The sequence below is a fragment of the Oryctolagus cuniculus genome, chromosome 21 (genome assembly GCF_051225735.1).
Source record: "Oryctolagus cuniculus isolate XC-2025 breed Fujian yellow rabbit chromosome 21, ASM5122573v1, whole genome shotgun sequence".
Taxonomy (NCBI): domain Eukaryota; kingdom Metazoa; phylum Chordata; class Mammalia; order Lagomorpha; family Leporidae; genus Oryctolagus; species Oryctolagus cuniculus.
In genome coordinates this window covers 16,671,916-16,697,914 of record NC_142887.1, presented here as the reverse complement: position 1 = coordinate 16,697,914, position 25,999 = coordinate 16,671,916, and the positions used below count along the sequence as shown (strand labels likewise).

Genomic DNA, 25,999 nt, shown 5'->3' with positions numbered 1-25,999 from the left:
TTGGGGTTCACTTGCCCCCTGCACAGCAAGCCAAGCACTGACACTTGAGTGGAGGGGGAAAGTATTTATTTATTTTGTAGTGTACAGAGCAAGGAATCAGACAGATGTTGCTGAATTCCTGGACTCTTTGAACAGTGTTGAGATTGAGCAATGCAGGATCCATTTGTGTATGAGTGTCTGGTTGGTCCAAGTGCTTAGCTGCCTTCCTTTGATTGCTCAGTAGTATGGGGCCATGTGTTATTTGAGAATGTTGTGATGGTGAGATGGACTCCAATCTGTTTGGAGTCTGCGGACATTATTTGTTCACGGTTCCTGTGAAGTGTCTCAAAATGAAGTATAGTATTAAGATATTAACTAAGGAGGGGATAATTGAATTCAGCCTTATATGATCTGTGTTCTTGTTGGGGCCAGCCTGACCCATGCGCCATTCCTTTAATTGTAGTGAGCTATTCTTTAGTAAGGAGAAGACTAACAATTAATTATCAAAGTGGAGACACAGGAATTGCAAGCTAAGTAGAGCGACTGGGCTTGATAAAGTCTGCATCAAAGGCATTTGGGGTGTAGAATAGGTGCTTGGTTTCAATGTTAGTGTCATTGTTAATGATAACATTTTTTGATCACTTGTTGGAGTGCTCTATCAGAGTTTTCACTGTAATTTAGCAAGTAATTTTTTTAAAGATTTATTTATTCAAAAGATGGAGTTACAGAGAGAGGTAGAGACAGAGAGATGATCTTCCATCAGCTAGTTCATTCCCCAGATGGCCACAACGGCCGGAGCTGAGCTGATCTGAAGCCAGGAGCCAGGAGCAGGAGCTTTTTCTGGGTCTCCCACATGGATGCAAGGGCCCAAGGAGTTGGGCCATCTTATACTGCTATCCCAGGCAATAGCAGAGAGCTGGATGGGAAGAGGAGCAGCCAGGACTAGAACCGGTGCCCATATGGGCTGCTGGCACTTGAGGCCAGTGCGTTAACCCACTGTGCTATAGCACTGGCCCCTTAGCAAGTAATTTTTAGCTATGAGCTTTATCAATTCTATTTTGGTAATTAATAAGTAATTTGTGTCTGAATATAATGAGATTGTGTAATTTCCTATTTTGCATCAAATTTTCACCGATATATGTAAGCTGCTTTAGGTTAGTCCTTGCCTAAATCAGATATTACTATCATGGCTGTAATGGTAATTTTCAAATGCCACCATTTCTTCTACTTAAAACTAAAACAAATTTGAGCGAGACAGAGAGAGATACCTACTGATTCACTGCCCAATGACAGCAACAGGTGGGCAGGGCCATGTTGAAGCCAGGAACTGGGAACCCAATCTGGGTCTCCCACTAAATGACCAGGACCCAGCTATCTGAGCCATTACCTATTGCCCCCCTGGTGGGTCTGGGCAGAGAGCTGGAGTAAAGGAGTGGAATCTCAGTTTCAGCCCGGGCATTCTGATCCGTGATGCAGGTGTCCCAGGCAGTGTTTTAACTGTTGAAGCTAAACGCCTGCCTCTCCTTTGTTTGTTAGTTCATGTTCTGTTGTAAGGAAGAGCATTTCATTTCCCCTGTCTTCCCTCCACTTTTCTTTCTTTTTTTTTTTTTTCTTTCGCTAGCCTAGCTATCTAGCTGTCTTTTTCTAGATGTATCAATTTTGACTCATGGATTCCTGTTTCACCCAGTGGGTGATAATTTATTATTATTGTTATCTGTTTTGATGTCCAACTTCTTCCAGATTGGACCAGAGCAAACCGCTCATGATGGCTGCTGTGTCCTTAATGCTGTATTCCTTTTGGTGTTTGAGCACCTCATTACTGTCTGTCAAAATAGTCTGTTGCAGACTTGGAATAGGGATTTTAGGGTAGAAATAAATGATAAAGTCTACGTATTGTAATTTTGAGTCATCAAAACTTTAAGGACATTCTCATACCATTATATATCTTGTCAAGCCATTGGCAGGGGTGACAGCACTGCAGTATCACTGCTCAGGGTGCTTGAGTTATATAGTTGATAAGTCTGACTCATGCAGAGAGACTTTCTCATCACATTTCTGTACATCTCCTTCTGAACTTTAGTTGCGAATTCCGTGATCTGGAGTAGACCTGAAGGCTATGTGTTATTTAGGTAGAGTACCTATAGAAGCATTGTTTTGGTTGTAAGAGGTAGGCAGGCACTCTTCAGTATTCTGAGTAGCCGGTAATTCTCTCCTATGACAGAACAAAACAAAACAAAAGTACATACAAATTTCTTTCAGGAAAATGTGGAAAATTTACATTTTCATAATCCTATGGCAGAAATAAAGTTCTTATGTCTGCACAGTAATTAATGCACCTTTAGACATAGTTCTTTTTATATAAAAATTCTAATGGTATATGAGGCAAAGCATATATTTACAAAAATTGTAGCTCATTGTGTTATGATTTATTCCTTTGAGAATACTACTAATGATTTTGTAATAGAATATTTTTTCTTTTCAGTCTTGTATTTTAAATAGTAGAATGTTTCCTTTGGGAGAAAAGAATAGCAGAAAAACTGGAAGACAGATTTATATAATTCATTTCTTCTGAGCTCATGAATTCAGAATTTGTGATGAAAATTGAGGTTCAAGTTAAGTTGGAGTGTAAGAAAACTATCTCATGCAAAATAAAGTTTGGGATAGTTCTAAAGAGTGTTGATGAATTAGACCTTGGTTTTGATCTCTGGGTCTGCTACTTGGGTAGTTATTTCGACTTCATTAAACCTTAGCTTGCAGCCTATAAATTAAGTATAGCATAAACCTTGAGTTTTTGTTAAAGGACGTACATAATGTGTGCCACGTAATGCCTGATATACTGCTAATGACAATAACATGGACCCAGAATTGTGGTTATGGAGCATATCATTCCAGGACTGTATCACTTTCAGGGAACTTTTGTTTCCTAAATGGTTTTTCCTTAGTTTTTAAATTAATCAAACTTGTACAGTGGATTTATTATTTCACTTTTTTTTTTCATTTACTACCTTGAGAAACACATTTAAAGCTAAATAAGAGTCATATGAGTCAATCTTTCAATCTTTTCTGAAGGCTGTGTTTGCTAGTGTATGATGAATAATGTCTTCACAGAGATTACTATAAAAATTTCACTATCAAAATTAGCAAATTTCACAGTAAATTTCATTTCTCATGGCTGTTGATTGGTGCTGAGGTAGCATTATATTGGTATTCTGTGGAATATTTTGTGTTCTAGGGTAATATGTCTTAAAATATTTTTATCTTTCATTTCTGTTATAACTTAATTATTTATATATGTATGCTATATTATACATGCTTAACCAGGGTCATCTGTCCATTAAAAAATCCAAAAACAAAAAAAATTACTGGTTTGCTCAAGATAATTTTTCATAGAGAGATCAGATTGAAGCTAACATATTTGGCTTTAATTTTATATACCTTTCCAGAAGTCTTTGTCTTCATTGCTTCAGAGATGAGATGTTTTGGGTCTCAGCTCTGCTGAATAACCAGTTATGTGACGTGGACCAGTGACTTAAGCTTGCTGAGCCCATGTCCTTTCACCTAAAGCATGGTGAAGGGCTTTTTGGCCCGCATCATACCTTCTCATTACAGCAGCTCAATAAAACAGCTTAATTGCTCTTAGTAGCTAAGAGAAGAATTGATGTCACTATTTCCAGATTTGGACAGCATTAATTCTGGAATCCCATTCTATCATTTCCATTTTGTGTGTCATTCATCCTCTTTTTCAATGCTTCTGGCTATGTGAGCACAGCTTCCCAAAGGAGTTCTTTTTATCTTCAGAAGTATTCAGTGCTAGACAGTCTTTCTTAAACTGGGCAGAAATCTGTCATCTTGTAACTTTCACCTCTTCATCTTCATTCTTTGGGGTCATAGATAACTCATCTGATACTACTTCTGTGTAGCTGTCTGATTTCTTGGTCCAGCTAAATCTTTTCTTATTGTTTGTGTTGCTTATAATAGCCAATTCTCCACTTCTGCTTGTCAGCCTTCCAGATATCGCTTTTGTCAGTCCCATTCTCTTCATTTTGATTGTCACTTGCATACTTTAAGATATTATTAAGTGTTTCATAAAGTATTGCAATAGCCGTTTTCATCTATCAGATGAGGGTCACTTACACCTAGAAGATCTGAGTGGCTCACAATAATAGAGGCTTATTTCTTGCTCATGTTGCAGGCCCATTGTGAGTCACTAACTGCAGTATTGTTAAATTTCCTCTTTCTGCCAAGACTTTTGCAGATGGGGCAGCCTCTGTCCAATACTTCTTGACTCATGTTGGAGACAAAGAATGGAGGCAAACACATGGTAGCCCATTGACTACTGTTTAGAAGGGGCATGTGCCACTGTGGTCACATTTCATTGGCCAAGACTTTTACCACAAAATGTAAATTGGTGACAATTCTTTATCAACAGTAGATACCAAAGTTACACTGTGGGACAGGCAGGGATAGCATATGTTTGGAAAAATAATCCATCTGCCATACTTTTTAAAAAACATTTATTTATTTGAAAGACGTATAGTGGCATAGAGAGAGTGTCGCTCCCCGTCTTCGTGGAGGAACGACACAGGACCCTGCGCTGTTCTTTCGTCTGCTCGGCTGTCCCCGGGTTTGCTGCTGGTTCTTCCCGGGTTGGCTACCGACCCTTCCACCTCCGTGGAAGGGCGGTTCCCCCTGCCACATTCCCCACTTCCGCGGGGGAGCGGCACACCGCCGGCCGGCTCTCTCGGGGGCTGCACAGGTGTTCCTCAGGTGTTCCCCCTAGATGTTCCTCGTGCATGTTGTCTCTCTCCTCCTTTATAGTCCTCCTCCGCCAATCCCAACTCTGCTACCCACACGCCGAGTACGCTGCTCTCCTCCAGTCAGGAGCAGGTCCTGCTATTTATTGGTTGAACTGGAGGCAGCTGTGTAGAAGCTGCTTCTCCCTTCTCAGCGCCATATTGTGGGAGAGCAGATGCATAGAATAAGTCTTAATTCCAGTAACTTAGTCTAGTCCGAGTTGCTCCCAGTTGCTCCCCACAGAGAGAAGGTTCACTTCCCAAATGGCTGCAATAGCTAGGTCTGGAGTAGACAGAATCCAGGAGCCAGGAACTCCATTCTTGTCTCCCAGGTGGGTAGCAGGAGCCCAAGTACTTGGACCATCATCTGCTGTTTCTCCAGGCACAGTAGCAAGAATTTGGATGGAAAGCAGAGTAGCTGGTCCTTGAGCTGGTATTCTGATTTGGTGTGCTGGTATCAGATGATGGCTTAAATCACTGCTCCACAATGCTGACCACTACCATAGCTGTTAAGTTGAGGTATTTTCTCCTTTTAATCTGTCCTCTAAACAGCTTCAGTTATATTGCTGAAACACAGAAGTTTCTCAAATGTAAGGATGGATATATTTATCCTTTTTTTTTTTTTTAAGACTGAACCATTTGGCTTCTTTTGATATTTTCTTCAATTGTGGTATGTCAGAGTTCTAGTATAAGGGCCAGTGCTTGGTATAGTGGGTTAAGTTTCATCTGCGGTGTCAATATTACTTGTGAGCGCTGATTAAAGTCTGAGCTGCTCGCTTCCTCTCCAGCTCCTTGCTGATGTGTCTGGGAAAGCAATGGAAGATGGTGCAAGTGCTTGGGATCCTGTACTTAAGCTGGAGACCTGGATGAAGCTCCTGGCTCCTTTAGCCTGGCCCAGTGTGACCCAGCCCTGGCCATTGTGGCCATTTTGGGAGTAAACCAGTGGATGAAGATCTCTCTGTCTCTGTCTCTCTTTCTGTATAACTCTTTCAGATAGATAGATAGATAGATCTTAAAAAAAAAAAAAAGCAAGAACCCTAGTATTAGAATATTTAACTATTCTAAGTTTTATATTTTAGATCATGTAGTAACATTTATTTTTTCTCTCTCTTGAGAAAGCAAGTGTGCTTTCTATTTTCTAATGATCAATTATCTCTTTTTGGCAAACTGCCCAGAATGATAAAATACCATTAATTTAGTTTTTGCTTATGCAGACAGAATCTCTGTGACTTTGACTTGACTTTCCTTCTTTCTTCTGTGCCCCCATTTCCCTCACCCACTTCCTAATAATTCACTAGTTTGGGTTGTTCTTAAGCAGTCTTTCCAAGTCAGTGAAATTTTGTTAAATACTTTTTTTTTATTTTCTCAAAGGTTCCACCTTTTATTTTAAATTTAGGGAATCTCACACTCCTATTGTTTGAAAAGTACTTTGGCTGTGAGCAGATTACAGAAAATAAAACCTGTAATTGTTTTGCAAGAGTTTCTTCAGTTGTCAGTTTTAGTACTGCAGACATAATGGCCAGTTACTCTTAGTTTTTGTAGTTGGTGTAAGTTTTCATAACATGCCATATCCTTTTCAGATAACTCTATCAAAAGGAAGTAAAACATTATGTTGAAGTCTATTACATTTAAAGATTGATCTATTTATTTGAAAACAGTGTCAATGAGAGACACAAACACACATGTACACATAAACACACAAAGTGGTACTGGGTGGAGATGAATCTTTGAACTGCTCATTTCCCTCTAATGGATGCAACTATGAAGGTGGAACCTGGCCAAAACTAGGACCCAGTACTCATTGAGGTGTCTCACATGGGTGGCAGGGATTCAAACTCTTGGGTCATCATCCATTGCCTTCCCAAACACATTAACGGGAAGCTGGATTGGAAGCAGAACAGCTGGGACTTAAACCTACATCCCAGTTTGAGATGCTGGCATCACAGGCAGTGGTTTAACCCACTGTGCCACAAAGCCATCCCAAGGTTGAAAGGTTTGAAAAAAGCCAGGACGTTCAGTTAAAAAATGCATGGTTTATATTACTGCTTCAGTAACTTGCACCACATTTGGGACTCAGGAAAATTTTGCTTCTGTAGCTTTGTAGATATATTAAACTATTTGGTATAATGTTGCCAAATTGGCATTATGTGTGGTAGTATACTTTAATTTTTTAAGTTCTAGATTAAAACACATAAGCAGGGCCAGCACTGTGGCATAACGGGTAAAGCCTCCGCTTGCAGTGCTGGCATCCCATATGGGCGGCAGTTCGAGTCCTGGCTGCTCCACTTCCTATCCAGCTCTCTGCTGTGGCCTTGGGAAGCAGTAGAAGATGGCTCAAGTCCTTGGGCCCCTGCACCCATGTGGGAGACCCGGAAGAAGCTCCTGGTTCCTGGCTTTGGATTGGTTCAGCTCCAGCCTTTGCTGCCAACTGGGGGAGAAAACCAGTGGATGGAAGGACCCCTCCCCCCCCAGCTCTGTGTAATTCTGACTTTCAAATAAATAAATAAATCTTTAAAAAAAAAACACATAAGCTAAGTTTGATGAGAAGCTTATTTTTCTCCTCTAAGATGCAGATCATTACTTTGCACACAATAAAAGATTGTATGGCTCTTTCAAAGCTGTCTGATCTATCATGTCCCTGCTTTCTCAGGGAGACTTTAACCTAAGGGTATTTGACATTGTAAAATGCAATTGCTCTTCAAGAGTAGTCTACGCTCCAGCTTCCCTAATGGGTGGTCAGCATATTCACCTACTGTAGCTGGTAACACTGCTGTAAAATTGCCTTTGACCCAGAGCCTTCGGTCTGCCAAGAATTGGTGTTTACACTTAGTTACACTAGTTCTCCTTTGGAAAAATACAATGAATACAATATAGAGGAAATTATAGTAACATTGTACTTGTAAATTTCTAGGTTTTTAAACTTTTTTAGAGAAGATTCATTTGTTAATTTGAAATGCAGTGTTACAGAAAGGGAGAGAGGAAGTGAGGGGAGAGAGAGAGAAAGATTGGTTTTCCATCCATTGGTTCACTCCCCAGGGGACTGCAATGGCCAGGACTGAGCCAGGCTGAAGCCAAGAGCTTCTTCCAGGTCTCCCACATGGGTGGCAGGGACCCACGCACTTGGGCCATCTTCTGCTGCTTTCCCAGGTACATAAGCAGGGAACTGGATTGGAAGTGGAGCAGCTGTGGTGCTAACTGGTGCCCATATGGGATACAGGTGTCACAGGTGGTGGCTTTACCTGCTATGCTACAATGCCCCCCTCCTTTAATGATTTATTTATTTATTTATTTGAAAGTCAGGGTCACAGAGAGAAGGAGGAGTGGAGAGATATCTTCCATCTGCTGGTTCACCCTCTCCCATCCCCCCCCCCCCATGGCTGCAACAACTGGGACTGGGCGAGGCTGAAGCCAGGAGCCAGGAGCTTCCTCCAGGTCTCCCACGTGGGTGACAGGGGCCCATGTAGTTGAGCCATCTTCTGCAGCCTTTCCAGGCCATTAGCAGGGAACTGGATTGGAATGGAGCAGCTGGGACACAAACCAATGCCCATATGGGATCCTGGTTGGAGGTGGCAGCTTTACCTACTATGCTGTCACACGGACCCCAAATTTCTAGGTATTAATGTGCTATGGTTTTGTTATCAAGTGGGGTGATCATCAAAGGGCACATGAACAATGCCTTTGGATGTGGTGATTTCAGAATAATATAAAGTGCCTTAGAGCATATTTGTAAGTTCAACTCTAGTTGAATAAATGGCTATTTAATATTGCAACATCAAAAATCATTGGATATAGTCATAATAGGAGCAACAAATGAGTCATAAATAAATTTATATTTTATTGAAATGCCAGAATGTGCTATTTTTTTTCAAGGAAGTAGGAAAGTAAGTCTGTAGTAGACCTAGTGGGCATAAGCTTTATTGAGAGAGACTGTACAACCATTGTAGACACAAGTGACTGAAAATACATACCTAATTGTAAAAGTCTAAAAAGGAATATCTTTGCTTTAAGGCTAATCAGTCTGTCTATTTAATATTGCAAGGTTAGGGAGGAGGTTAGGATTTTAACTTTTAAAACTTTTTTTTTTGTAGTCTGGGAAAGGGATTAGACACTAAGGTGTTCATTTATTTGAGAGGCAGAGAAGTCTTTTTATTTATTTGAGAGGCAGAGAGAAATCTTTGATCCGCTGGTTCATTCCCCAAATGTCAGCAGTGGCTGGAGCTGGGCCGATCAGGAGCCAGGAGCTTCTTCCCTTTCTCCCATGTGGGTTCAGGGGCCCAAACACTTAGGTCATCTTCAGTTGCTTTTCCAGGCACCTTAATAAGGAGCTGGATCGGAAATAGAGAAGCTGGGACTCAAACTGATGTGTGATGCCGGCACTGCAGGCAGAGACTTAACCTACTATACCACAGCGCCAGCCCTGACACTAGTGTTTGAAACTACAGCATAGCTGCAGTTCTGTTTACGTGTATTAGAGTAGACCTTCCCAGTGAGATTGGGCCTGTGAAGAGAGAATGGGAATCATGGGGTCTGCTTGGCTCCTTGAGATGACATCTGCTAGGCACAGTGGGAACCTAACGTAATGAAGACACAGGGGTCAGTTGGAAGAGGTTTCTTCAGCCCTCAATTATATAGGTGTAATTTATTTGGGAATTGGAGCAATGTAGTTTGTAGGAAGGAATCTTCTTTGTATGCATGTTTGGTACAGATTCAAGTGGTGAGGTAAAGCTTTGATGTTGGAGAGGATGTTCTGGTTTGAAATTATAGAAAATTTATATAACATTTTAAAAAGTTATATAAAATTTGGTGAAGTTATCTAACATTTATATAAAACATAAAATCTATGTGAGCAGTTCTGTAACTAGAAAATATTAAGATGCAGTTTGATTGAGAGCATGGTAGAGAAAACACTGCTTGGACTCTTTAATAGATGAAGCCTATTATACCCACATCATTTGAGATCTCAGAGGAGCCCAAGCCACTGCTGGATGCCCTTCTATGCCTCCCAACTACCCCATCTAGGAAAGGGCTTGTAAGTTGGGCTGTGGCTGCCACTGTGGCATTTATAATCATGCATCAGGCCTGCTTGTGGCTGTAGGATGGGCGATGAGGGCTTGCTGACTCTGGAGTCAGGTTGTGTTTGTAGCTAATTATTCAGAGCCATATGGCTTGACACAGAAACATTAAGTACACACATAGCCTAATTTCATTTTCATTTTCAGCAGCTATTTTTTGAAACTGATTTTTGGAAGGTGGTGGGGGTTTGGAAGAGAAGTTATTTTCTAATACTATTGGTTAAAGACTTTTATAAATCTGGGATCACAGTGATTTTACAACATAATATTGTACTACTTTACAGAACTCTGTCGTATCTTAGTGATTAGGGTTACTGAATGGACAAAAGGGTTAACAAATATACAAAAGTATTTCAAAAAGTCAGTAGAAAAATGAAATTAAGAGACATTTATTCTGGTGCAAAAAATGTTTGAAATCGATGCATTTTTTTTCCATACTATGCATTTTTCTGTGTACTTTTTTTTTATTTTTTTTTATTTTTGACAGGCAGAGTGGACAGTGAGAGAGACAGACAGAGAGAGAAAGGTCTTCCTTTGCCGTTGGCTCACAATGGCCGCCGCTGCAGCCGGCGCACCGCGCTGATCCGATGGCAGGAGCCAGGATCCAGGTGCTTTTCCTGGTCTCCCATGGGGTGCAGGGCCCAAGCACCTGGGCCATCCTCCACTGCACTCCCTGGCCATAGCAGAGAGCTGGCCTGGAAGAGGGGCAACCGGGACAGAATCCGGTGCCCCAACCGGGACTAGAACCCGGTGTGCCGGTGCCGCAAGGTGGAGGATTAGCCTATTGAGCCACGGCGCCGGCTCCTGTGTACTTTTGAAGACCCCTTGTATGCATGATGATGTTGATTTGAAACAGTTTTTGGCAGATGGAATATATTTATTAGGTTTATTTTTGAAGTTAAATATAAAATTTGTTCCTCAAAAATAATAAAAATTGATAGAGTGTAAAAAGGGGGAAATTATATTTCTGATAAAATTTTTATATCAGAATTATCTCTGTAAAATATTTAATTATTTTCTTCACATATAATTGAGAAATTTGGGCAGTAGTGCTAGCCTTTCTAAACATTTTTTAGGAGCCGTGTAATTCCATACATGTTGAGTATCTTCTATGATTTTATTTTTATTTTTTTAAACACACAGAGCATGCTTCTTTTCAAAATATTGTATAAAACATTTTAAAGTGTTTGATTTATTTGAAAGGCAGAGAGAGAGAACCCTTTCCAAATGCTTGCAACAGTCAGGGGTCCAAAGTCTGGAGCTGGAAACCCAATATAGGTCTCCAACATGGGTTACAGGGATGCGGCTGCAACAGCCATCACAGTTGCCTCCTAGGATGTCTGTTAGTAAGAAGCTGGAATCAGGAGCTGGAGCCTAGACTTGAACTCAGGTGTTCTGATACAGGATGTGGGCATCTTAACTTGCTGGGGCAAACGCCCTCCCCAGTGGCAGTGTTTAATAGGAAAATTCCTGACCTAGGATTTGCTTCACAGAATTCACCAATCATGAGAAATCATGTGTAGTGTTTTGCTTTTTATTCATTTTTTTTTCTGGAGAAAGGCTTAATAATAACTTTCATATGATTTTCTTCTTCTTTTTTAACTATAGACTCATGACCCTAAAATGATTGAGACCATGGACTTAGTACCTCAGCTTAGTCTGCTAATGAGTCAGTATATTAACAGCATACCAATTAAGTGGAGCTATCTTCCTTAGCAAAGATAAAACTCCCCTCTCATTTCCTCCCAAAATTTCATCTTCATAACACTATGCTGAAATACTTTCCGTAATGCCAGCCTTGGAGAGACTGTGGCAGTGTCCCCCAGTCCCAACATCAGTCCTTAACTAATTGACTCAAAATACTGCTTCATCCAGTATAATTCTGTACTCTCACCTTTTCCTTTTTGTGTGTAGAAAATCACTAATCTCATAGAAACTGATTAGCAATTAAAAAAATCACACAAGTCATTTATGACTCTCATTTGGAAACAGATGGGTTTTAGATTGAAGGATAGTTTCCATGGCTGTTTTTTGTGTTAGCAATAATAACCTTTTGTTGACTTTGCTGATAAAGAAATATGATCTGTAGTGGGCGCTCCAGGAGATAAATTCACACAGAGTTACTCTCAGACTGTTGTTAGCCCTTTGCCTTTCACCCTTGTCCTTGAGTGGTGTTGACTGTGGGTTGCTCTCCCACACTGTAGACCCATCTGTTTTTCCTGGAATGAAATCAGCAAATAGAATCTTTTACTTATACTTCATAGAAAAGCAAGGGATTTGAAATAAACTTTTACATGTTATCCTCTTTATTCACATATTTTTATCTATTTTGTTTCATATTCTCTAAAGCCTTGGATTTTTCTGCCTGTTTACTGTAGAGTCATACTGTTTTCTCTGGTATTTAATAAAATGATTCTTTTGAATTCTGATCCTTAAGGCATATATGAATTAGCATTTTTTAAGATGATGTTTATTAAATGACAGAATGTGTCACTGAAAGTCAATATTTAGCATTTGGTATATTCCCCTCCCTCTTACACATCCTACACTTTCAGTATAAGCATTATTGATTTTAAGATACACCTTTGATATACTTATGGGTTTTGGAGAATAAAAAAGCACTATCTTTTTTTAAAAAAAATTATTTATTTATTTGAAAGGTAGAACACAGAGCGAGGGAGAGACAAAGGTCTTCCATCCTGGTGCACTTCTAAAATGGCCGCAAAGGCTGGAGCTGGCCGCTTGGAAGCCAGGAGCCAGCAGGTTTTTCTGGGTCTCCCACGTGGGTGCAGGGACCCAAGCACTTGTGCCATCTCCTACTGCTTTCCCAGGTAGTAGGCAGAGAGCTGGATTGGAAGAGGAGCAGCCAGGACATGAACCAGCACCCATATGGAATGCCAGTGTTGAAGTTGCTACTGCACTACCACGCCCAACAAAAATTTTTATACAAATTCATTTTTGAAGTAGAAGCAGTTGAATCCACTGACATTTTTATGTAACTGGCCAGAAAAAGCTATTGCCATTTACTAACCAATGTATCTTTTATTATTATTATTATTTGACAGGTAGAGTTATAGACAGTGAGAGAGATAGAGAGAAAGGTCTTCCTTCCGTTGGTTCACTCCCCAAATGGCCGCTACAGCCGGCGCTGCGCCGATCCAAAGCCAGGAGCCAGGTGCTTCTTCCTGGTCTCCCATGCGAGTGCAGGGGCCCAAGGACTTGGGCCATCCTCCACTGCCTTCCCGGGCCACAGCAGAGAGCTGGACTGGAAGAGGAGCAACCGGGACTAGAACCTGGCGCCCATGTGGGATGCCGGTGCCGCAGGTGGAGGATTAATCAAGTGAGCCACGGCGCCGGCCCCCTAACCAATCTATCTTGTAATGAGTTGTTGCTATCCTCCTAGATGGCATGGAAATTAGAGACAAAAATCCAGTGCGTAATGGCCTGAATATTTCTGTGCAGCTCTTTTACTGGTAGAAAAGCTTGTATAAAATAATTATATCCAATGCTCTCACAGGTTTTCTTACAAAATACTTGTAACTTCACTGAAGGATTAGATCATGGTATTTCATCAGTTACAAAGTACATATTTTCTCCCTACATTTTTAGACTTTTTAAAAAAAGATTTATTTACTTGAGAGTCAGAGTTACAAAGGGAGGGTGAAACAGGGATAGAGGTCTTCTATCCTCTGGTTTACGCCCCAAATGGCCACAATGGCCAGAATAGAGCCTATTCAAAGCCAGGATCCTTGAGCTTCTACCGGGTCTCCCATGTGGGTTCAGGGACCCAAGCACTTGGGCTATCTTTCACTGCTTTTCCAGGCTATCAGCATGGGAGTTGGATTGCAAGTGGAGCAGCTGGGACTTGAACCAGCACCTATAGGGCTGCCAGCGCCACAGGCAGTGGCTTAACCTCCTATGCCACAACCCCGGCCCCCATTCTTAACATTTTTAAAATCAAGCTACTCTTTATAATAGTCCTTGGCATCTTACAAATGTCCAGATGGCAGTTAAAAGGTTGTTCATAACTTTCTGTATTGTTGTCACTTCATTTGAATCATGTGTGTTATTGTATGAGTTGAGTTCAATTGCCATGTACAGTGTCTTCCAGAAGAGCACCTGTGATTTGGTATTAAACACAGTGCACACAAATGGCATGGACTCCGAAGCTAGGCACAGCTTAGAATAAAGCAAATATTCATTCTTGAAGACATGCCTATAATTCCTTATTTTCTTGGAGTGCCATGACCAAGTGTAAAAGGAAAATACTTTAGTAGATGAAGTTGCTATTTTTTAAAAAAAAAAATCTATCTATCTATCTATCTATCTATCTATCTATCTATTTATTTGAAAGAGTTACAGAGAGGGAGATTTTTTTTTCTTTTCTTTTTTCTTTTCTGAGAGAGAGAGAGAGAGAGAGAGAGAGAGATTCTGTCTACTCGTTCACTCCCCAAATGGCCACAACAGCCAGGACTGGGCTAGGCTGAAGCCAGGAACAAGGAGCTTCATCCATGTCTTCCACACGGGTACAAGGTTTCAAGCACTTGTACCATCTTCCAGTGCTTTCCCAAACACACTAGCAGGGAGCTGGTTCAGAAGTGGAGCAGCTGGGACTCCAACTGGTGCCCATATGGGATGCTGGCACTGCAGGCAGCGGCCTCACCCACCATGCCACAGTGCCAGCCCTGCTGTGTTATGTTTTTGTTAGTGAGATCTTTGTTAAAGGACTGCCTATCACAGGTCACGAAAAAAATAAAATCAATAAAAGGTAATCTAAAAGGCCATTAAGACTTTCAGGTCTGCTTCATTGGAAGAATATCTCTGAGCTCTAAATGACTGCATAATTTCTTGATGACACAAGAATCAAAGTCATGTTCAAGTAATTCTGAAATGTTGGAAGTCTTAGGTATATATCAGTGTATTTCACTTAAAATTTTTTGACATGTTTATAAAAGTCTATCCCCAAAGCCAGAATTGTTTTTCTAAATACAACATAAAAATTTCAAGTAATAGAAAAACATTTTCACACTTTTAATTGATGATGCTTTTATTTTCAGTGATATATCTCATCTTATTGATTTAGTGTCTTGCTAATTTGTTTTTGTAACTATAAAAAGCAGTTCTTGATGTGATTTTTGCAGGTGCCTAATGGATAAGAACTTCGTTAGGATTGGGAAATGGTTTGTCCGACCCTATGAAAAGGATGAAAAGCCAGTTAACAAAAGGTGAGTTTTACAGTGCTCTTGGCCTTCTGATTTCTTTTGGACCACAGCTTTCTTTGGGGAAGGGTTGGGTGGGTAGCTTATTTATTTCTTAATAATGTTAGAGGTTTAGATGTACTAAAATATGTTTTTGGATCACAATGTTATTAAATGTTGGATTATTAAATTTTTCTTTAATATTAAAAATTGGACTAGAAAGATGATTGTTAATATACTTATATGTAAATCAATTATGACCACACTATTTGAGAGTGAGATATTTTATTTTGTGATTTTTCATTATTCTTGCTCATTTTTCTTCCTTAAACTATTATATGGTATAACTGTAAAAACAGCCAAGTGAATTAAAATAGTGAAAATTTTGATGTTCCTTAAAGTATGTTAACATGCTCTTGACTATGTAAAATTCCAGGACTGAATTGTTTCTGTAAACCTAAACTTTTAGCTACAATTTGTATGTGTGAGTATACGAGCAGTCCTTGATACAAAATAAGCGTGGAGTTTAGCTCAATCAAATCAGAATCAGAGTAATTACCTTACTTACCTCTCAGTATAGCATAGAATTAGTTGAAATCATAAGTGGATGGTGATTATTTCATGTCGAAGAGCATAGCACATAGTCTCGATTCTGTTTACTGTCATTGTGCTTGCCCTAAGCCAAGTGTTCCTGCAACCAGCTTTTGATTAGCGCTCTCTGAAACCTTATATAGTAGCCTTAAGGTTAAGTCTTTTCTATTACTTGATAGAATTACAGCTAGTAGCTCTTGCCCTCTTTGGAACTTTTACTCTCTAAACTTTCCCAGTTGCTACCACAGATTTAATTAGTAGTCTTTCCCCCAACGTATCTGTCTTAAAGCTTTAATGAAATTGCTGTGGGATCTCCTCAATAACAAAATTTAAAATTTAGATCCCCCAATCATATAAATCATATAAATATAGATTGGCCATTTTCTTTGCCAAATCACTGTGAACTTTGAAATATTTTCCTTTTTTAGTACATTTAAAATCTCTTAGGACTTATAAAATCTTATAGCACACAGGTGTATGTACATCAAATTTTACCTTTTAGAAAGGTAGCCATGTATATGAATGTGATTATTAAAAGTGTGACCCTGTTTATGGAGACTTTGATTGATGGAGCAGGATTTTTTTTTCTGTACAGTCAGCCCTTCTGTCCATGGCTTCCACATGCTTGGATTCCAGCAATAGTGGGTTGAAAATACTCAACACTTGTGTCTGTACAGACTGTACAGACTTTTTTTTTGTTATTCTCTAAACAATGTCATATAATAGCATTTACATTGTATCAGGTGTTTTTTATTTCCCAAGATATTTCACATATTTATTACTGAACCAACACCCCAGTCATACTCTCATTCAGATGTGTCCAGCTGTCCAGACAATAGTGATACCTTCAATATGATGTGGTTAAGATGGTGACAGTGATAACAGCATAAATATGTGTGCCACTGCCCTCTGGAGTACAGTTCCATAATAGACCCAGCTTGGTTCTTTGTGTTCTCTTGGAGTTTTTTTTTTTTTTTTTTCTGATTTTACTGCCACTTTTCATCCAAATCCTTTGGAAAATAGGAGGATTTTGTTTTGCTTTTTGGCCAGGAAATCTGAAAGTCTTGTGAGAAGACATGGCAAGGAAGTCAGGTACATTTACCATGAGTGTGGAAAAAAGGAATAAATATATTAGATGTTATAAGTAATCTAAAGATTTTTCAAATATACAGGATGATAAGTTATATGCCAGTAGAGTGCTGTTTTGTATGAGGGATCTGAGTATACTGTGATTTGGGTATGCTGGGATAGGGCTGGACCCAACACCCTGTGACTTTGGCTCTTGAGGGATAAATATATACTGATTTAGCTTAACCTAATTATGAATATGTTCTTGGATTTTTATTTCCAAATCTTGCATTTAAGTTAAATGTACAGAGGACTTAGATTTTCCAAGTGGTTACAGTTTTGGCTTTCATGTTTGTAAGTGGAAGTGAGTAACCATGGCATGATTCAGCACAGTAGCTGTCTTGTCCAGTCTTCCTTGCCTCCTCATGCTTAGTATGGATTCTCACAGAGCCAGTCACAAAACTTTGAATCATCAGATATAGCTGTTTGGGTGAATTGACAGCCACTAGGGGATGAAGAGGAAGTGTAGAAATGAAACAAGAATCGAAGGAGTAGCGATTAGTAATCATGTATTAATAGTAAAACTGTTGAAAAAGTCACATAGAGTGACCAGTTTATTTTATAGAGTTTGTATATCTTAACACTTCATTTAGAATCTAAAAGTTTTTATAAGTTTAGCAAGCCAAATGTCAATAATACATGTAACATATTTAAATATTTGATTTGCTATAACCATGAGGCTGCTGATCTCTGAGTAGTATAACAAATTATTTTTAGACTTTCTATTCATGATTGAATGTCAAAGTTTTGTCTTGTGTAGAATTTCAGAAGAGATTAACAATTAGAAAAAAAATTTAACCAAAACCAAGTTTTATAAGTTGGCATCTGCTGTAATAAAGTTGTATTCAGTGTGATGCCTTTTTCCTCTTATTCTCTAAGTGGAAAAGAGAGCCTCTCTCCTGTTGCCTGTTGGAATGGAATCTGGGTGTCAGGTGTTCTGAATGGACAGGGTGACGCTGTGGAGGGGCACTGAGAATTAGAAGAGAGGTGGGTGCGCATCCCATTTTCTCTTTACAAATTCATTTGGGACAAGTTGTATAGTTTCTATGGATGGGACTTTTCTGGTTTTTTGCTGTTACCAAATTTAAAATAGCAATTATTACCTTAAAAGGCTATTATGATAATTATATGGCAGTTTATAATTTTGTTGAGATAAACTGAAAATGAGTCAAATTAATTTTCCTTAAGGTTTTTTTATACGTATCTTGGTGATCAGGAGGGAGGAAAATTTGCTGCCCAGTACTAAACAGATTGTATGTACAAAATTAGTATTTTAGAAGTTCTCTTATTTGATGCTATTAATTATAGATAAAAGGAGTATGCATAATAGAATAATATTCTAAATATACAGTGTAATATTAACATTTATACTTTGTAAAATTAATTATAAGTGCAGTATATCACACTGCATACTTTAAGTAGCTAAAATAACTATAAAAGCAGAGACAAATATATTGAGAATGAGTTCAATGTATTATTAATACAATTTCTTGTGCTGCAATTTCCTTTCATTTTTTATTAAAGATTTCTTTTATTTATTTGAATGACAGAGTTACAGAGAGAGGTAGAGCCAGAGAGAGAGAGAGAGGTCTTTCATCTGCTGGTTCATTCCCCAAATGGCTGCAATGGCCAGAACTGAGCTGATCTGAAGCCAGGCCCAGAAGCTTTTTCCAGGTCTCCCATGTTGGTGCAGGGGACCCAAGGACTTGGGTCGTCTTCCACCACTTTTCGAGGCCATAATAGGGAGCTGGATTGGAAGTGGAGCAGCCAGGATTTGAACCAGAGCCCATATGGGATGCCGGCACTGCAGGCCAGGGTTTTAACCCACTGGGCCACAGCACTGGCCCTGTCCTTACATATTGACAACAAACAAATCACTTGCTTGTGGACTTACAAGTTTTAATTTGTAGAATTAATGTTTTTAATTTGTAGAATGAATGGTAATTCTAAAAAATATACACTCATGTATTAAATTTTTTTGACTTTTGTATCTCTGGGAAAATAATAAATAGGAAAGAAAACTTTGGCTTTATCATAAATGGTTGTGACAAGTAAAATCAAACATTCAAAATTTCTACCTTTTTTTAAAAATACTGATTTATTTATTTGAAAGCCAGAGATACAGAGAGGGAAGGAGGGAGGGAGAGAGAGAGAGAGGGAGAGAGAGAGGGAGAGAGGGAGAGAGGGAGAGAGGGAGAGAGGGAGAGAGGGAGAGAGGGAAGTGGAAGTCTTCCATCTGCTTGTTCACTCCCTAGATTGTCGCAATGCCTGGAGATACACCGATCTGAAACCAGGAGCCAGGAGCTTCTTCTGGGTCCCCATGTAGGTGCAGGGGCCTAAGGACTTGGGCCATCTTTCATTGCTTTTCCAGGCCATAGCAGAGAACTGGCTGGGAAGTGGAGCAGCCGGGATTCAAACAGGGATCCAGTGGCTTTACCTGCTACACCACAGCATTGGCCCCTTCACTAAAAAAAAAAAAAAAAAAAAAAAGACTGAATGACTGACCCATTCATTCATTCATTCATCAGAATTACAGAGAGAGGGAGAGACAGAGACAGAGAGATCTTCTATCATTTGCCTCACTTCCCAAATGGCCACCACAGCCAGGGCTGGGCCAACCTGAAGCCAGGAGCCAGGAGCTTCCTCTGGGTCTTCCACGTGGATGCAGGGTTCCAAGCATTTGGGCCATTTTCCTGCTGCTTTCCCAAGCACATTAGCAGGGAGCTGAAGGATCAGCCAGGATTTGAACCAGAGCCCATAGGGATGCCAATGCTGCAGATGGCAGCTTTACCTGCTGTGCCATAGCTGCTACCCTAAAATTTCTGCTTTCTGAAATCTGTGTTGAACTGGAAAAAGCCATTGCATTCAAAATTCTCAAACACTTGAAAACAAATGTGTAAAAAAACAAGTTAATTTTATTTTTAGAAGAAATTATTCTTGTAATTGGGGTTCTTTTATTGGAAAGATACTTGATTTCCAGTTTACCTGTAGTTTTACACCACATTTTATTACTGAAGAATTTGTAATCATGACTTCAGACTTTGAATGATATTTTTAGCAAAATAATTGATTGCTACCAATAGTTTATAAGTGTGACCTTTTTCTGGTATCAGATGTAACTTTATAAACTAAGTTAAAACAAATACCAAGTTGCTAGTCCATTTTCTGAATTAATTTGACAACACTTTCTTATGGGCAATCCTGCCCAACTTTTGATTGATATTCCAAAGAGCCCCGCATGTTTTCAAATATTCTAATTACTTCTTTACATGCCAATAGCACATACACATTTGAAGTATATTATTTTGATTGTGTTTGGCTTGTTTTATTTGAATATTTTCTGTCCCCTTAAGTCTGAAATTATTTCTTTAACTTCTTTTTGTTCTTATCAATCATTGACTTTTTTATCTTTTAAAGTAAAATTTGTTTAAATATATGCTGCATAGTTTCAAGAGGAATTTGAAATATATTGCAGTAAGAGCTATACCTTGTGTTTTTGCTCCATTAGAGAGGTTGAGGGAATGCCTTTGTTGGGATTCCTTTTATTATTCCTGCTAGAGAACTGAAACTAAGCTGGAAACAAAGACCTCTTTGTTCACTACACCATCAATCCAGAAATACTGATGATCTTCCATTAACTATTTGACCTGTGGGACTCATGGAGTCCCTCTGGATTTCAGTTTCAGCACTTATTATTTCTGAAATGTCTTTCAGCTTTCAGGTTATCTGCTTCTATGAAAATTATAAAGACCAGGCATTTCCTACTCCCAGAGATGTATGGAAATGTGTATATTTAGGTGTTGGATTATTGGTTTGTTGTATGACACTGACCAGTGCATTGTGGGATGATTAGCAGCCTCCCTGGTTCTCACCTGCAAGCTGCTAATGGCACCATACTCCCTTAGTTGTGACAACCAAGGAAGTCTCCAGATGTTTTCAGATGTCCTGAGGAGGCTAGAAAGCTCCTGCTTTATAATCACTGTGTTAATCTTAGCTACACTTTTTTTAAAAAAGATTTATTTTATTTATTTGAAAGGCAGAGTTGCAGAATCGAAGAGAGGTCTTCCATCTGCTGGTTCACTCCCCAAATGGCCTCAACAGCCTGAGATGGGCCCATCCAGAGCCAGGAGCTTCTTCCATATCTCCCATGTGGGTGCAGGGGCCCAAGCACTTGGGCCATCTTCTGCTTTCCCAGGCCACAGCAGAGAGCTGGATCAGAAGTGGAGCAGTTGGGACTAAAATCAGCGCCCATATGGTATGCTGGCAACAACACAGAGGCTTAGCCCACTATGCCACAACGCCTGCTCCTAGCTGAGCTTTTGAGAGTCTGCCTCATGCACATGGTTGAGGAGTCAGAGACTTGGACAGTTTGTCGCTGATTTTTTTTCTTCCTAGGATTTCCTTTCTCATGTTTGACAGCTCTCTTGAACTCAGTCCTCTGTTTCTTCAAGACAGTAAGGCTCAGGGTGCAGGGTTTCCCTCAATTTTAGCTACGCTATATGGTTCAGTATGCCCTCGTGTTAAAAAATATTGAAAAAGAGAGAGTGAGAGAGACACGATGATACACATTTTTGAGTATCCACTAACTAGGTTTCTGCCTGCAATTTGGTAGCTAAGTTTTTACCAGAGTTTAATATTTCCTTCAGAGTTTATTTAGAGGTAAGGACATATTGTTAGGGTAGGAGCTACATTTATTACTGCCTGAAGTGAAACCTGATGAATATTTTAGGACATAAAATTTTAATTTGCTTTGTTATTGACCTGTTATGTTTTACCTGTTCTTACATTGTTTATCTATTAAGAGTGTATTGCAGTGAGTTAAGCTGATGCTTGGGACACCCACATCCCATTTTGCAATCCCTGATTCAAGTCCCAGCTGCTCTACTTCCCATCCAGTTTGCATCCTGAGAAGCAGATGATGGTTCAAGTGACTGAGACCCTTTGACTCACATGGGAGACATGGATAAAGTTCCCTGCGTCCTGGCTGTGGTCTGGCTGTTGTAGCCATTTGGGAAGTGAACTAGCACATGGAAGAACTCTCTCTCTCTATCTCTTTGCCTTTCAAGTAGATGAAAATAAACAAAAGTAAACATCTTAAAAAATGATATCAGTTGGCACTTGGGACTGAATCACCTTGGGTTAAAGAAATGATACCTAGGACCAGTGCTGTAGCATAGTAGGTTAAGTTTCCACCTGCAGGATCAGCATCCCATATGGGTGCCAGTTCAAGTCCAAGCTTCTCACTTCCCATCTGGTTTCCTGCTATCACCTGGGAAAGCACTGGAAGATGGTCCAAAGTGCTTGGGTCCCTGTACCCATGTAGGAGATCCAGAAGAAGCTCATGGCTTCAGATCAGCGCAGCCTAATCCATTCTGGCCATTTGGGGAGTGAACCAGGAGATAGAGGACCTCTCTTTCTGTGTCTTCTCTCTGTCTGTAACTCTGTTCTCAAATAAATAAATTAAGGGGGCCGGCGCTATGGCACAGCTGGTAGGGCTGCTGCCTGCAGTGCCTGATCCCATATGGATGCTGGTTCAAGACCCGGCTGCTCAACTTCCGATCCAGCTCTCTGCTGTGGCCTGGGAAAGCAGTAGAAGATGGCCCAGGTCCTTGGGACCCTGCACCCACGTGGGAGACCCAGAGGAATCTCCTGGCTCCTGGATTTGGATCAGCGCAGCCCCAACCATTGTGGCCACTTGGGGAGTGAACCAGTGGTTGGAAGACTCTCTCTCTCTCTCTCTGTCTGTCTCTCCTTCTCTCTCTGTGTAACTCTGACTTTTAAATAAATAAGTAAATCTTAAAAAATAAATAAATTAATTTTTTAAAAAAAAAGATGATACCCATTTTCTCGGTAACTTCAATATTTGAATAATATGTGAATTTTTATAATTTATTTACTCAATGACTTTTGTCCTTTATTTTGTTTTAAAGATATTAATGTTTTAGACTCATGTTTAGAATTTATAAACATTATCCATCTTTTAAAAATTAACAGACATGAATGGTCTTTATTATGTATTGATATTTACATAAAATTTTCCTGAGGCACTTTCAATTTTTAATTAATTTATAGAAAAGTAAGTTGGGGGAGATCTCCCATCCACTCACTTGCTCTCCAGATCTCTGTACTGCCAAAACTGGGGCTGCCTGCAGCCTGGAGGCAGGAGCTTCTTCAGGTTGTCTCCTGGGTAGCAGGGACCAACATACTGGAATTATGTCCTGCTGCTTCCTGGAGTGTGCATTAGCATGAGATTGGAACTGGGAGCTGAGCTGGAACTCCAGTCCCACTGAAAGTCCACCCTTAAAGTGTTTGCTTAATTTATTTAAGAGAGAGGTAGTCAGACAAAGAATAAGTGATACAGAGAACCTTAGAGTGAAGTGAGGCACTGCTAGAACTTTGTGCTCTATAAGTCCCTGTTACTTCAAGTAGGGAATGAGGCAGGCCAGTTAGAGGAAGGAAGGAAGGTCTAGACAGTGACCAAATAGTCTGCAAAGCAAACTATGGGGGTTGTGAGGGCATTGAAAGGAGGAGTCTTGGACAGGACTGTCTACTTAGTTTTAGTACATTGTTGGTTAATGGACTCCTTTCTTTGAAAGGTGTGATCAGGTTCAATAATAATGTGTCTGACTATGGCACCTGTATAACAGGTTGGCAGCTAATAGGAAAGCATTAAAGATTAGAGTTAGATTTCAGGACATTTTTCTTTCCCGTTAGGCAAGAGTGTTCATTTCTGAAAAGAATGTTAAGACTACAGTTTGAGATTGCTGCTTTTGGTTGGGTTTTAAAACTTAATTAAAAATGTTAAGGTTGTAAAGTAAATTGCATTTAATCTAAAATCAATGAACCTTAGTTTGCTTTTATTTTATTTTATTTTTTTGTAAAAATAAAATTGTTTAGAATTGAATAACATAAGTGTCTTATATAGAAGCAAATGTGATTATTGTTTAATGGTGGCTGTTTACTATTAGTAATGAAAATGGTAGTAGTAGTATTTAGAAAAAATTAAGAATAGGGCCTGCAGCACCAGCATCCTGTATGGGCCCTGGTTCGAGTCCCAGGTGCTCCACTTCCAATCTGACTCCTTGCTGATATGCTTAGGAAAGCAGCAGAGGATGGCCCAAGTCCTTGGGCCTCTGCAACCCATGTGGGAGACTGGAGGAGACCCCTGGTTCCTGGCTTTGTCCTGGTCCAGCCCCAACCATTGCAGCCATTTGGGACATGGACCAGTGGATGGAAGATTCTCAGTCAGTCTCTCTTGCTCTCTCTCTCCCACCTCTTCCTCTTTTCCTCCCTCTCCTCCCTTCTCTCTCTATCTCAGACTGCAAATAAAAAAATTAATAATTAAGGTAATTTTTATGATTTTATTATATAAATAGAGGAATTTTACTATTCAGATATTTGTGAATCAGTTTTATACATGATTTGCATTAAATGAGATGTGTTCTATAAATTTTTTAAAGTAATTAAAATATAAGAAATGTCGTATGTTCATTTGACTCCTAAAATATTGACATAGGCTATTCTCTATTTTTAAAGAACTTTTCTTGGCCGGCGCCGCGGCTCACTAGGCTAATCCTCCGCCTTGCGGCGCCGGCACACCAGGTTCTAGTCCTGGTCGGGGCGCCGGATTCTGTCCCGGTTGCCCCTCTTCCAGGCCAGCTCTCTGCTGTGGCCAGGGAGTGCAGTGGAGGATGGCCCAAGTGCTGGGCCCTGCACCCCATGGGAGACCAAGATAAGTACCTGGCTCCTGCAATCGATCGGCACGGCGCGCTGGCTGCGGCGGCCATTGGAGGGTGAACCAATGGCGAAAAAGGAAGACCTTTCTCTCTCTCTCTCTCACTGTCCATTCTGCCTGTCAAAAAAAAAAAAAAAAAAAAAAAAAAAAAAAAAAAAAAAAAGAAAAGAACTTTTCTTTATAAATGTTTGAAGCCACCTTGATTTTGTTGCCAGTCTCTTATAGAACTAAAAATTTTGAGAGTATATAGTGTACATTACAACAATTTAACTTACTTATTTAGTGTTTTAGAAAGCTAAAAGTTATTATGAAAACAAAGCTTTTAAGGGGTTCTTAGAAATGATTGGAGTGATTTCTAAGACTGTCAATAGTGTCGGCTTACAAATTCATTGAAGATTTTATTGATAGTTGTATGAGGTTAGGTATAATAGCTTAGTGCTTGTGTTTAAAGAAGGTCATGGGAAACTCTGAGTGCTAAGAAATCTTGTTGGATAATGTGATTTTCTGACTTTATTCTGCTTGCAATCACTGTCCCTGTTGATTCTTCTGTTAGACTACTTTGGGTGTGTCACTGTCTAACACTGGGACATGATGTGGTGTCACTTGTGTGTAGGATGCTGCCTGACCTTCCCCTGGCATTCCTGCTCACCAGCAGAAGCCTTTTTGTCCAGCCACGGTTGCCTTCAGAATTCCTAGCATGTTCTTCGCTCCTTCTTTGTTCGCACTCCTTCTCTCCCATCCTGTCTTCCTTGGCAGCTCAAGTTAACTTTGATCCCTCTTCCTTGAGTGGCTCTCCTGAGGCAACTTTTCTAGCTATCTCTTCTGATATTTTGCTTCCAAATTTATCAAAAGCATGATTTTACTGCTATTGTGATATGTGTGTGTGTTTAATTTTATCTCCTCTTGAATATATACTACAGAAAATTATAATTTATTCTCTTCCCTCTATCCCCATTTCTAGGTTATTTCTAAATTGACTCTTTAAAAACATAATTCTGTTTGTGTGTGTGTGTGTCCACATTGAGTGTGTGTATCATTGTTTTCCCTTTCTTTCTACTCTACATCATGATAATTCCCAGCACAACAGTTATTACAGGTTTTGTTGAATTGAATGGAATATATATACTTTTCCTTCATTAAATCTGTTTACTATATCCTAGAATAAAAATATAAAATGAGGTTTGAAAGGTCATCTAACATAAAACAAAATATTGTTATGTTATTAAAACAAACATTTGCTTCACTGTTTTTTTCCTCAAGATTGATTTATTAAAAGGGAAGGTGAGAGGGAGAGAGAGATCTGCCAGTCTACTCCCCAAAGAGCTGCAACAGGCAGGACTGAGCCAGGCTGAAACCAGGAGCCAGGAACTCCAAGCACTTAGGTCATCATCTGCTCCCTTCCCTAGCACTTTAGCAGGGAGCTGGGTGGGAAGCAGAGCAGCTGGGACTCCAACCAGTACTGCATATCAGATGCCTGCATTGCAAGTGACAGCTTAACCTGCT

The 25,999-nt window shown here is 39.8% G+C and overlaps 1 protein-coding gene across 4 annotated transcripts in view; it reads left to right on the top strand.

Annotated features, from left to right (window-relative positions):
* The window catches only part of MED13L (mediator complex subunit 13L), a 318,626-nt gene that overhangs the window by 170,089 nt on the left and 122,538 nt on the right, over window positions 1-25,999 (top strand). For all 4 annotated transcript variants that reach the window (XR_007911907.3, XM_051826600.3, XM_051826599.3 and 1 more), the window contains one exon: window positions 14,986-15,069. Coding sequence is in view for 3 of the 4 variants with exons in the window: in XM_051826600.3 (XP_051682560.2) it covers window positions 14,986-15,069 (84 nt within the window). In the remaining variant the exon portion in view is untranslated. The remainder of the gene's footprint in view (window positions 1-14,985; window positions 15,070-25,999) is intronic.